General features: G+C 41.7%; 1 protein-coding gene across 1 annotated transcript in view; it reads right to left on the bottom strand.

Annotated features, from left to right (window-relative positions):
• The window catches only part of LOC126998643 (putative neural-cadherin 2), a 127,367-nt gene that overhangs the window by 55,080 nt on the left and 60,070 nt on the right, over positions 1–12,217 (bottom strand). Inside the window, exon 2 of the mRNA XM_050860593.1 lies at positions 10,399–10,530. Within this exon, the coding sequence (XP_050716550.1) occupies positions 10,399–10,530 (132 nt within the window). The remainder of the gene's footprint in view (positions 1–10,398; positions 10,531–12,217) is intronic.

Raw genomic sequence — 12,217 nt, forward strand, 5'->3', positions numbered from 1 at the left:
AGTAGAATATTTTCAATCTTTCCTATTTCCAGTTTTTTTCTCATATTTTGGTTTTCTTCAAGTGTTTTCAATTTGTTTTAACTTTTTTTTCCTTTCCGGTGTGTTTCCCCTGTTCCCATGTTTCATCATTTTTTCCTCTCTTGAAGTTGATTGCCCCTTCACAAATTTCAGTTTCAAATCTCGCTTTTCTTTCTCTCTCTTTTTTTATCTTCGTTTTCTCTCTTTTTCTCTTTCTCTTTCCACATTTCCTGTTTCCCTGTTCCTCTGTTTCATCTTTTTTTTTTTTATCTCTCTCTCTTGAAGTTGATTACTCTTCCACAAATTTCAGTTTCAAATCACTCTTTTCTTTCTCTTCTTTTCTTCGTTTTCTCTCTTTCTCTCTTTCTTTTCCATGTGTGTGTTGTCGTGGATTTTATGTGTGTTTCTCCTTCCTTTCCCTTCTTTGTTTTTCTGTTTTTGTTTTCTTTTTCGCTCTTTTTTTTCTCTTTCTTTATCTTTTTTTCTTCTTCGCTTTCATCTTCTTTCTTTCTTTTTTCCTTCTCTCTTGTATTCCTCTTCTTTTCCTTGTTTTCCTTTTTCTTTAATTTTTACCTCGTTTTTTTCTCTTTCTCTTTCTTTACCTTCTTTTCTCCTTCGCTTTCATCTTCTTTATTTCTTTCTTTTTTCTTTCTTTTTTTCCTTCTCTCTTGTATTCCTCTTCTTTTCCATTCCTTTATTAATTTTCCACTATTTCCTCTTTCACTTTTTTATCTATCTCTCTTTCTTATCTTTTTTTCCTTCTTCGCATTCCTCTTCTTTCTTTCTGTTCCCGTTCGTTCACTTTTTCATTTTTTATTTTTCGTTTTCCATTTTTCTTTTTCTTTCTTTCCATTTCCATTATTTTCCATCTTCTATTTTTCATCTTTTTTTCTCTTTCTACATATTTTTCTCTCTCAGCATTCCTCTTCTTCTCTCTTTCTCTTTCTTTTATTTATTTTTTCTCCTTTTTGCATCTTCCATTTTTCTCTTTCTTTATTTTTTTTTCTCACTCTCCACATTCCTTTATTTCCCTTTCTTTTAATTATTTTTTTCTCCTTTTACATCGTCGGTTTCTCTCTCTCTCTCTCTCTCTCTCTCTCTCTCTCTCTCTCTCTCTCTCTCTCTCTCTCTCTCTCTCTCTCTCTCTCTCTCTCTCTCTCTCTCTCTCTCTCTCTCTCTCTCTCTCTCTCTCTCTCTCTCTCTCTCTCTCTCCTCCATTATTCCCTCCACTTCCCATTCTCTGTTGTTCTTTTCTCTCTCTTTTTCCTCTCTTTATCTTTTTTTCTTTCATGTGTCTTTACAATATATTTTTCCCTTCTTCTTCTTCCTCTTTCGCTTCTCTCTCTCTCTCTCTCTCTCTCTCTCTCTCTCTCTCTCTCTCTCTCTCTCTCTCTCTCTCTCTCTCTCTCTCTCTCTCTCTCTCTCTCTCTCTCTCTCTCTCTCTCTCTCTCTCTCTCTCTCTCTCTCTCTCTCTTCACTTTTTCTTTCATCAATTTCTTTTTTTTTTTCTCTCTTCTCTTCCTCCTCCTTTATTGCCTCTCTCCATTTTCTCGTTTCACCCTACTTCAATATTTTCTTTCATCTTTCTTTCTCTGTAGTTCGCTTTTCTTCTTTTTCTTCTTTCTTCTTTTCTTTTTCTCTTCTTTAATTTCGTTTCTGTCTTTTATCACCTCAGTTTAGTTTTTGGGTCATTCTCTTTTATTCTTCCGTCTCTGCTTCTTTGTTTCTTTCTGTTCTTTTATTTCGTTTTTATCTTTCTCTTCTTCTCTCATTTAAATCTTTACCTCGTCCTCATTTTTTTCCTTCCGTCTCTGGTTCCTATCTTTATTTCTTTTTTCTTTCCTTATTTCGTCTTTTGCCGTTCATCATTTCTTCCTTTTTTTTAAACTCTTTCTTTCGCTTCTCTTTTTAACCTCTTCCTCCTTTTCCTTCCCTCATTCTTTCTCTTCCCTTGTTATATTTTTAGTCTTCCATCATCTCTTCATTTTTCTCAAGCTCTTTTTCTTTTCTCTTTTCCTTTTTTTTATCCTCTTCCGCCTCCATCCTCGTTCTCCTCCTCCTCTTCCTCCTTTTCCTGTTTTTCTTCACTCTCTGCTTCCATCTTTCTTTCTCTTTCCTTATTACATTTTTAGTCTTCCATCATCTCTTCATTTTTTTTCTCAAGCTCTTTCTCTTCTCTTCGTACCCTCATCCGCCTCCCTCCTCGTTATCCACCTCCTCCTCCTCCTCCTCCTCCTCTTCCTTCTTCTCATGCCATCTCCATCTTCACCGCACAGACCGGACCTCTTTTCTTTTTCACACACACACACACACACACACACACACACACACACCACCAGAACAAAGGCCTTTCCTAACGTCTTCATCTTCTATTATCTAACGTTAGCTTTCCACCCCGTCCTGCTCTAGTAAAGGCTCTAATTCAATATCTCCACCTGGTTCTCTGGCTGCCTTGACTCCTGGGTTGCCGCTATGTTACTTTGGTTTGCTATGATGACCTACCCATTTTTATTTTTCGTATTTTCTGTAGTCATTTGAATATGTCTTTAATCTTTGTCTCATTTATTATTTATGGTGCCTCACTTCCTTCCTCCTTCCTGTCTGCCCAGCATTTTTCTTTCCGTCAATTTTTCTTTCTCATTTTTTTCAGGTTTAATGTGTTCTTTCTTCCTCCAAATCCTCCTTCTCCTCCTCCTCTCCTTCTCCACTTCTTTCTTTTTTTCTGTTTATTTTCTTGTTACTAATGTTCTCATCTTCTCCCCTCCTCCTCCTCCTCTTCTTCTTCCTTCTCCTCCTGGCTCCTGCACCTCCCTCTAATCCTAATCCTAAGCCTCCTCCTTCTCCTCCTTCTCAAACTCCTCGTCTTCCTCCTCACCTTCTCCACCTCCTCCTGCTACCTCCTGTATCCTCCAGAACAGCTGATGAGAACGAGGGTGGCGTGGCGGCGGCAGACGGTGAGAGGGGGGGGAGGGGGGGTCGAAGGAGGCTGGTTAACTGGCTACAAGATTTACAGCGAGTCGAACCTGGTCAACTTTCCCCAGCTCATCTTCTTCCCTCTCTCTTGTGTACGTACCGCGGGTGTTGGTAACTTATCCAGCGGGGCGTGAGTCTGGACGATGCCGGAACAAAGTCAAGCTATAGTAGATGTGAGATTGAGGAGGGTGGTAATATTTATGTTCGCCATCTGAAAATGTTATTCTTAGGAGCAAACTCGTCGTAATAGAAGGAATATGTACTGTTAAATTGAGTCTGTGTCGCGTTATTTTTTTTTATTTTTTTATTTTTTTACGTGCCAGCCTATAGCGCCGGTAGGCTTTCTTGGGCCTGGATGGTATAGTCGCCCCCAGCCCGTCATGGCGCAGGGAAGCTTTTTTTTAAAGTGGCGCCGTCTTACCATCTTACACCGTTTATGGCCTTCCTTCCTTCCTTGTCTCCTTTTTCCCAACCACTTTACTGCATGGCTCTAAGTTACCAGCGTCTTTCCTCGTCTAAGGTTCCTCTTTAAGCAGCATTACCATTGCTTTGCCACGCTGCATGTACCACGGGCTTCCTTGTCTAGCATTATCCTTCTGCTCTACAACAAGGCTTTAGATCCTCAGTTTCTTTCCTCGTTAAAGGTCTCTATTTCATCAACATTTTCACTTCTGCTGTACTACAAGGCTTTAGATCCTCAGTTTCTTTCCTCGTTAAAGGTCTCTATTTCATTAACATTTTCACTTCTGCTGTACTACAAGGCTTTAGATCCTCAGTTTCTTTCCTCGTTAAAGGTCTCTGTTTCATTAACATTTTCACTTCTGCTGTACTACAAGGCTTTAGATCCTCAGTTTCTTTCCTCGTTAAAGGTCTCTGTTTCATTAACATTTTCACTTCTGCTGTACTACAAGGCTTTAGATCCTCAGTTTGTTTCCTCGTTAAAGGTCTCTGTTTCATTAACATTTTCACTTCTGCTGTACTACAAGGCTTTAGATCCTCAGTTTCTTTCCTCGTTAAAGGTCTCTATTTCATTAACATTTTCACTTCTGCTGTACTACAAGGCTTTAGATCCTCAGTTTCTTTCCTCGTTAAAGGTCTCTATTTCATTAACATTTTCACTTCTGCTGTACTACAAGGCTTTAGATCCTCAGTTTCTTTCCTCGTTAAAGGTCTCTATTTCATTAACATTTCACTTCTGCTGTACTACAAGGCTTTAGATCCTCAGTTTCTTTCCTCGTTAAAGGTCTCTATTTCATTAACATTTTCACTTCTGCTGTACTACAAGGCTTTAGATCCTCAGTTTCTTTCCTCGTCTAAGGTCTCTATTTCAGTAACATTTTCCGAACTGTGCCACGATGTAAACAGTCAGTCCTTCCTTGTCTTCTGTCTCCGAGCTGCTCTCCTTCAGGGTTTCAGGTCCTCAGCAGCGTTTTTCCTCGCTTAAAGTCTCTATTTCAGCAACATTTTCATAACCCAAGATGTATGCACTCGGCTTTTCCTTGTCTCCTTTCAACCAACTACTTTCCTTCAGTGTTTCAAGTCCTCAGCAGCGCCTTTCCTCGTATTTCATTGCTTTGCCACGCTCGCTAATACACTCTGGCCTTCCTTGTGTCCTCTCTTCCAGCTACTTTCCTTCAGTGTTTCATATCCTCAGCAGCGTCTTTCCTCGTATTTCATTGCTTTGCCACGCACGCTGTATACCCTCAGGCCTTCCTTGTGTCCTCTCACCCGACTACCTTACAATAACGTTTCATATCCTCTGCAGCGCCTTTCCTAGTCTTTCATAGTTTTGCCACGCACGTTGTATACCCTCAGGCCTTCCTTGTGTCCTCTCACCCGACTACTTTACTGTGTTTCAGGTTCTCCTCGGCGCCTTTCATCATCGCCTCAGGTCCCACTCGAGTACGTAACACTTCCAGAGTCTCTGTTTTAAGAAGCTTGGTATGAATGTACGCCTGCCACTCCAAGCTTATTAGTCCACAAGTCTCTCTACACACTTTCTCTCTCATCTTACACACACACACACACACACACACACACACACACACACACACACACACACACACACACACACACACACACACACACACACACACACACAAGTCCTTATCAATTCATGTTTCTGCGCAGTCCGAAAGCTCAACTGTGGACAAAGATTTCGATTCATCTTATACTAAACTTTTTGTGTGACTCAGCAGCCGATTTTCGCACAAGGCAATTCGTTCCAAACCCTAATCTCTTCCTCACTTTCTCTCTATCTTTCTCTCTCATACACACACGTCCATATTGATTCATGTTTCTAGACAGGGCGAATGTTTAATTACGGGCAAAGGTTTCGATGCACCTTATACAAAACTCTTTGTGTGACTTGGTAGCCGATCTCCTTCCAAGGCAATTCGTCCTGGACTCTGATCCCTTTCTCCTCTCTCTCTTTCTCTCTTCCATCCTCGTCTTCCCTCAAGCCTCCTCTCGCCCCACATGACTTCCCGGGTCAAAATGAAGTTAGAGTCACAAAGAATTTAAATGGGATAGATATTTTTTCGCGCGACAAGTCACTTTCCTCTCTCTGTCAATTGGTCCAAGACTCTGCTGCTCTCCTTCACTTTCTCTCCCTTCCTTCCTCACCTTCCCCTTGAGACGCATACTGCTCCACCTGACTGACTGCCCGGAATTGACTACAGGAATCAATACTTTTATAGAGAACTGTACACATAATTATAAGAAGTGTGTGATCGGCCCATAGTCTCAAACATTTCAAGGCCTACACACCCACATTTGATAAGGCTTTAGTAGAGGCTGTGTTAGTATTTCCATGGGTAGTTTTATGGGCCTAGTTTTTTTTTTTTTTTTACAGGAAATGAGACAGATCAAGGGCTTAAAAATAAAAAGAAAACAATAATGAAAAAAAACCCTGCTACTTACTGCCCCTAAAAAGATTGGAGAGGAGTGGCCGAAAGAGTGTTAGCTTGATAAGACTTCTGTACCATCAATATGAAAATAAACGCGCCTGAAAACCGGACTAATCTTCTTTATGTGTAATGCCAGAAGGTTAAGTTAAGTATGGAATATATACAGTATCACAAATGTAAGAAGGTAGGTAGGTAGAAATGTTTGTTGTGAGGGATAAAAGAATCTGTGAATACGGATGAAAAAAAGACTCATGAGAACTGTAAAAAATAATAATGAGAAATAAAAGCCTGCTAAACAATGCCCGATAAAATAGAGTTCAGAAATGTTTGTTGTTGAGAGCAGAAAGCGTCTGTGAATAAGTGTATCCCTGCTCCAAGGCCTCAGAATATCTTGGGTCACCTTTCCTAACACTATACTAACCCTTTTCTAAACATTCGCAGCGTTTACGAATACGAGACACACGATTTCATGGCTTCAGAATAACTTGGGTCACCTTTCCTAACGCATATCGACTCCTTTCTCGGCCTTCAGCTTTGCCTCACACCCAAGCTTACTCGGTTTCGTTAGGGGGATCAAACCCAGAGCGGCCGGTCGTCTGGGCTAATGGATGTGCTAATCGCTGGGCCGAGTTCGAGACCCGGTATCTGCATGTGAGTTCCAGACATGTGAGGTGCCTGCTGGTGACCTTGTGTTGGCTTGAAGCAGTGAGGTCTGTTTTCCTGTCTGTCTGTCTATCTGTCTGTCTGTCTTCTCCGCCTCCTTGTCTGTCTGTCTCTCTCATTTTGTCTCTCCTAATCTGCCAATCTGCTTGTCATTCTCTCTCTGTCTGTCTGCCTGTCTGTCTGTCTGGTTGTCCGTCTCTTTGCTTACTTGTCTGCCTGCTATTCTGTGTCTCTGTATCGTTTCCTGTCTGTCATGCTGTCTCTCCCTGTCTCCCTGTCTTTCTGTCTGTCTGCATATTGGGCTATTGCAGACTCCTTATGTTCTTATGTTCTTATGATCTTTTGTTCTTATGTTCTTCTAATGTTCTTATGTTCTGATGTTCTACAAATTTTCCTCTCATGTTCTAATGGTCTAATGTTATATTCCAATGTTCTTCTGATGTTCTTATGTTCTTCTGATGTTCCTCTTATGTTCTGATGGTCTTGTTATCTACTGTTATGTTCTTCTTTTGTACTCTAATGTTCTTACAGCCGCCTGCATTGCTTAGGTTAAAGGGGAAAGAGGAATACACGGGACCACTTTCTCTCCCCCCAGACGTCTTTCCTCCACTTCCTTCTTTCCAATACAATACTTCTTATGTTCTATAGTTATGTTCTGTTTTGTACTCCAATGTTCTTACAACCGCCTGCATTGCTTAGGTTAAAGGGGAAAGAGAAATACTCGAGGCCACTTTCTCTCCCCCCTAGACGTCTTTCCTCCACTTCCTTCTTTCCAGTACAATACTTCTTATGTTCTATTGTTATGGTCTGTTTTGTACTCTAATGTTCTTACAACCGCCTGCATTGCTTAGGTACGCGGGGCCACTTTCTCTGCCAAGCCGTCCTCCCTCCACTTCCTTCCTTCCCTTATGATACTTTTTGCTTTTACTCTTCATATAAAAAAAAAAGTGTAAGCGAATTAGTGTCAGCCGGGCGTGTTAAAAATATTCTGCGGGTATTACATTTCCCCCTCTCCGAAAATCTTATTATTAGCATTTTGAATTTAAAACATGTCTTTCTCTTTTTCTTTGCTCTTTTTTCGTTCCCTTCCCCTTTCTCTCTCTCTCTCTCTCTCTCTCTCTCTCTCTCTCTCTCTCTCTCTCTCTCTCTCTCTCTCTCTCTCTCTCTCTCTCTCTCTCTCTCTCTCTCTCTCTCTTTTCTCCTGTTTCTTTTAATATCTGTCTTCTTTGTGTGTGGGTGGGAGGGTTGTGTGTGTGTGTGTGTGTGTGTGTGTGTGTGTGTGTGTGTGTGTGTGTGTGTGTCTGGCTGGCTTTCTGTTCTTTTGGCCATGTCTGTTTGTCTGTTTTGGTATCTGTGTGTCTGTCTGCCTGTCTGTTTGCTTCTCAATATGTCTGTTTCTGTGTCTGTTAATCTTTCTTTCTGTGTCTTTCTGTCTGTCTGTCTATCTATCTATCTGTCTGTCGGTGTTGTCTGTCTGTCGATTACACACACACAAAGTATATACACAAACACATTTTACTCTTTTGAAAATACATAAAAAAAACAAGCCAGTATCTACTGTAACATTAACCAAAGAAAGCTCAATAATATTAGTCGGTATTATAAGACTCTGTTCTCGCATCAGCTAACTCTAAAGGTCAAAGAGAGGGTCAGTCGGGTTCTAATGAGTGTTTCTTTAGGTTCACGGTACAGAGGAAGGGTCAAACTAACACCAGGGCCATAAAACTACTCCTGGAAATGCCCAAAACTCCTACGAAAGCCTTGGCAAATATATGTTCTTGTCTTATAATACGACCCAATGTTGAATATGTCTTAAGGATTCCCGCAGACTTTCCCACACACCTGCACAGTACAACAAAGGTAGCATAATTATTTACTTCACATGGAATTACCGCGCTGCATAATGGCGTCTGGAGGGCGAGATAATGAGTCATACATAATAAGCAGAACACTCGGGTTGGGGAAAATTAAATCACGGAGACGCTGACAGCTGTGGCGGTGTTTAGGTCTGGTGGTCACACTTCACTGCTTTGTGGAATGTCTTGTATCTCTTTATATAAACGGTAAAGTGTTAGTGTGTTGTATCCATTTTAGCGGTAAAGTGTTATAAAAGTTCTCGTATTCAATTTTGCTGTTAAGTGTTAAGTGTTTAGCGGTACGTGTTAGTTTCTTGTATTCCTTCATTTCAATGGTAAAGTGCTAAGTGCCTTGCATCTCATTGCTTTAGCCTTTAAGTGGTTGTTTCTTGTATACCTTGTAGCGGTGAAGTGCTTGTTTACTGTATTCCTTCATATTAACGGCTGAGGAATGGATTGGGGGTCATCCTCACTGCTTTTGGGAATGTGTTGTATCTTCATTTCAACGGCAAAGTGCTAGTTTCTTGTATCTCTTTGTTTTACCTTTTGAATGGCAGTTTCTTGTATCCATTTTACCCGTGAAATGCTAGTTTATTATACGGTTCAGGAAAGGATAGGTGGTCATCCCTCACTGCTTTTGGGAATGTGTTGTATCTTCATTTCAACGGTAAAGTGGTAGGGTCTCGTATCCCTTTATTTTAACAGACCTTGATCGATGCTGACAAGAGTGGTTTAGTACGAGAAGGGCAACTGCATGCGTGGGGGCTAGCTCGAGGGGACGGTCGGGGATGGAGGCGGCAGGTGAGTGAAGTGAGGCGCCCCTTTGTGTATGCCCCCAGTTAGTTATAGTTGTGACTTATAGACAGATAGATAGTCTTTCCATTGACCTGAAGTAAATACAGACAATCAAGAGTCAACGTTGTGAAGCAATCAGACAATAGCAAAGGGAAGAGGTGGACTAAAGTGACTGATTGGAGATATATTGCCAATCTCTCCAACGCAGACAATCATGACAATAAACAAAACATAATACACTCGACCCAAGAACAAGCAACCCTCAACAAGACTCATTCACCGCTGAAGTTAATCACTGGGCTTGGTAACGGGTGGGAGGGGGGAGACTGAAGAGGAGGAGGATTGAGAAGAAGGAGGACTGGAGAATGGAACAAGCAACCCTCAACAAGACTCATTCACCGCTAAAGTTAATCACTGGGCTTGGTAACGGGTGGGAGGGGGGAGACTGAAGAGGAGGAGGATTGAGGAGGAGGAGGAGGACCGGGGAATGGACTGAGCTCACGGTGATGGGTGGCAAAAGTTACTCCATAAACTGCCGGGACACAAAAGCGAGCTACAGCCGAGTAAATTCAGAGGGAAGGCTTCTGATATTATCCATTCCGCTTTCTTTCAAACCAGGACATTATTTTCGGTGAGGCTTCCAGTGTACCTCCCGGATATCGGCCCATAATGTAACACTGTACGTAAGAACTCTTCAGCATGTCGTTAGCAAGTTCAGAAGAGCAGCTAGCATGAAAATAACGATACAGAGATAGCACTGGAAGCAAGGAGGTATAGAAGATGTATTAGACTGTTAGTACGAGGAGAGAAGGGAGTTGGTGAGGCAATGATAACATGGATAACAATAACGATGAGGAATATACTGATGATGATGATATTGGTGATGATGATGATGATAGCTTAACCATTCCTGTGTGTGATAAGACAGTCAGTTAGAAGGAGTTGATAAAGCAATGATAATGATGATAATAATGATGAAAAAGAGGAATATATTGATGATAATAATAAGGATAATGATGATAGATTAACCATTCTTGTATGTGATATAAAAACAGCCATTAAGAAATAGGATAGTTGATAAGAATATGATAATGAAGATAATATTGATAAAGTAGAATATATTAGTGATGGTGATGCTGCTGCTGATGATGAGGATGAGGATGAGGATGAGGATGCTTGCTTACCGCTCTTGTGTGTGGCGGTTACGGTGGCAACGCTCGCCGCCAGGGGGGAGTCCTCGGGCAGGGCGGCGCAGTAGCGGGCGGCCGAGAACTCAAGCGGCGAGGAGGACTGGCCGGACGGGAGCAAGCGGGTGGCTGAAGGGAGAGAGAACGGGGAAATGGTTAGGGTGTGTTCAGCTATTTGTACGCAGCATAAAGTTACAGGGAAGATACAGGGAGGTAGTTACACTTACGAGGCAGCTAGAGGGGGGTACGGGACAGTTTCAGGGAGTTATAGGGATTTAAAGAGAGGCAGTTGCAGGGAGGAGACATTAAATGGAGGTGAGTGCAGGGAGGAGCCAGTGTAAGGAGTTGGTATGCAGATAGGAGGAGGGAGTTATAGGGAGGGGTGATACAGGGAGGAGGCAGTTACGGAGGGAGTTACAGGGTGGGGGATATAGGGAGAAGGCGGTTACAGGAGGGGTTACAAGGGGTTTACAGTGAAGATTCAGTTAATCATGTCTTTGATTTCATATTATTTCTTCCTCTTTCCTTTTCTTGTCATTTTCGAAGGCTGGATAAAAAAAAAGTGAGTGTGAGGGAGAGAGAGAGAGAGTGAGAAAGAGAGGTGGGAAAGGAAAGGAAGAAAGACAGGGAGAGAAAGGAAGGAAGAGATGAAGGAGAGAAAATGAGTAAGAGTGAACGAGGGAATGAAAGAAAAAATACTATAGAAATAAAATAGTGGAAAAATGGATTGATTGAAGGATGAAGGGCGTGAGAAAGTAGAAGAGTAGAAAGGAGAAAGAAGCAGGAAGGAAGGAAGGGCAGTAAGGAAAGAGAAAGTAAGAAAGAATGACGTAATAAAAGGCCTATTTGGTAGTGATTTAGTGCCGTACGTCGTAACAGAAACTGGCCGCTGTTCAAATCTTCGACTTCTTCATTGTATCTCTCTCCGTTCCGTTCCCGCGTCACTCCACATCGAGGGTAGAACAAAAAAAGTGTGAGATGAGGAATTAAATAGAAAAAGGTAGCTATGATAAGTGATTTAGAGCCGTGAGTCGTAAGAGAAAAGGAGATATATATGTTCAAATCGTCGACATCTTCAGATTGTCTCTTCATCTTTCTCTTACCACGTCACTCCAGCTCGAAGGTAGAACAAAAGAAAGTGTGAGATGAGGAATTAATTAGAAAAAAGTAGCTGTGATAAGTGATTTAGAGCCGTGAGTCGTAAGAGAAACGGTTCTATAGGATATGTTCAAATCGTCGACATCTTCAAATTGTCCTTTCATCTTTCTCTTACCACGGCACTCCAGATCGAAGGTAGAACAAAAGAAAGTGTGAGATGAGGAATTAATTAGAAAAAGGCAGCTATGATAAGTGATTTAGAGCCGTGAGTCGTAACAGAAAGTGGGTTATATATGTTCAAACCTTCGACTTCTTCATATTGTTACGTATGGAATGCTACGAATCACATGACCGTCTGTTGAGCGCTTTTCCGTATCGTCAGCAATGATAACAACGCACGTAGCCAATATGCTATCCTCGTTATGCAGAGAAAGTTACGCACAAATCACAAGAGCATTTATTGTATGTCGTCCGCTTAACAATATCGTCCCTTTATGCTTCGTTCTCGCCTCACTCACTCCAGTTCGAGAGAGAGAGAGAGAAACAGAGCCAAGAAAAAACGTGTGGGAATGGGACAAAAATGGCTGTACGATAGTGATTTAGTGGCGCTACATGTGAGGAAAGCTATAGTACTAAAGGTGGGCTGGGAAGACGGGGATATCGAGGAAGGCAGCGACAGGAACGGTGATACAGAGGGAGACATTGAGAAACATTAACA

This window comes from Eriocheir sinensis, chromosome 14 (assembly GCF_024679095.1).
Source record: "Eriocheir sinensis breed Jianghai 21 chromosome 14, ASM2467909v1, whole genome shotgun sequence".
In the NCBI taxonomy this organism is placed as follows: domain Eukaryota; kingdom Metazoa; phylum Arthropoda; class Malacostraca; order Decapoda; family Varunidae; genus Eriocheir; species Eriocheir sinensis.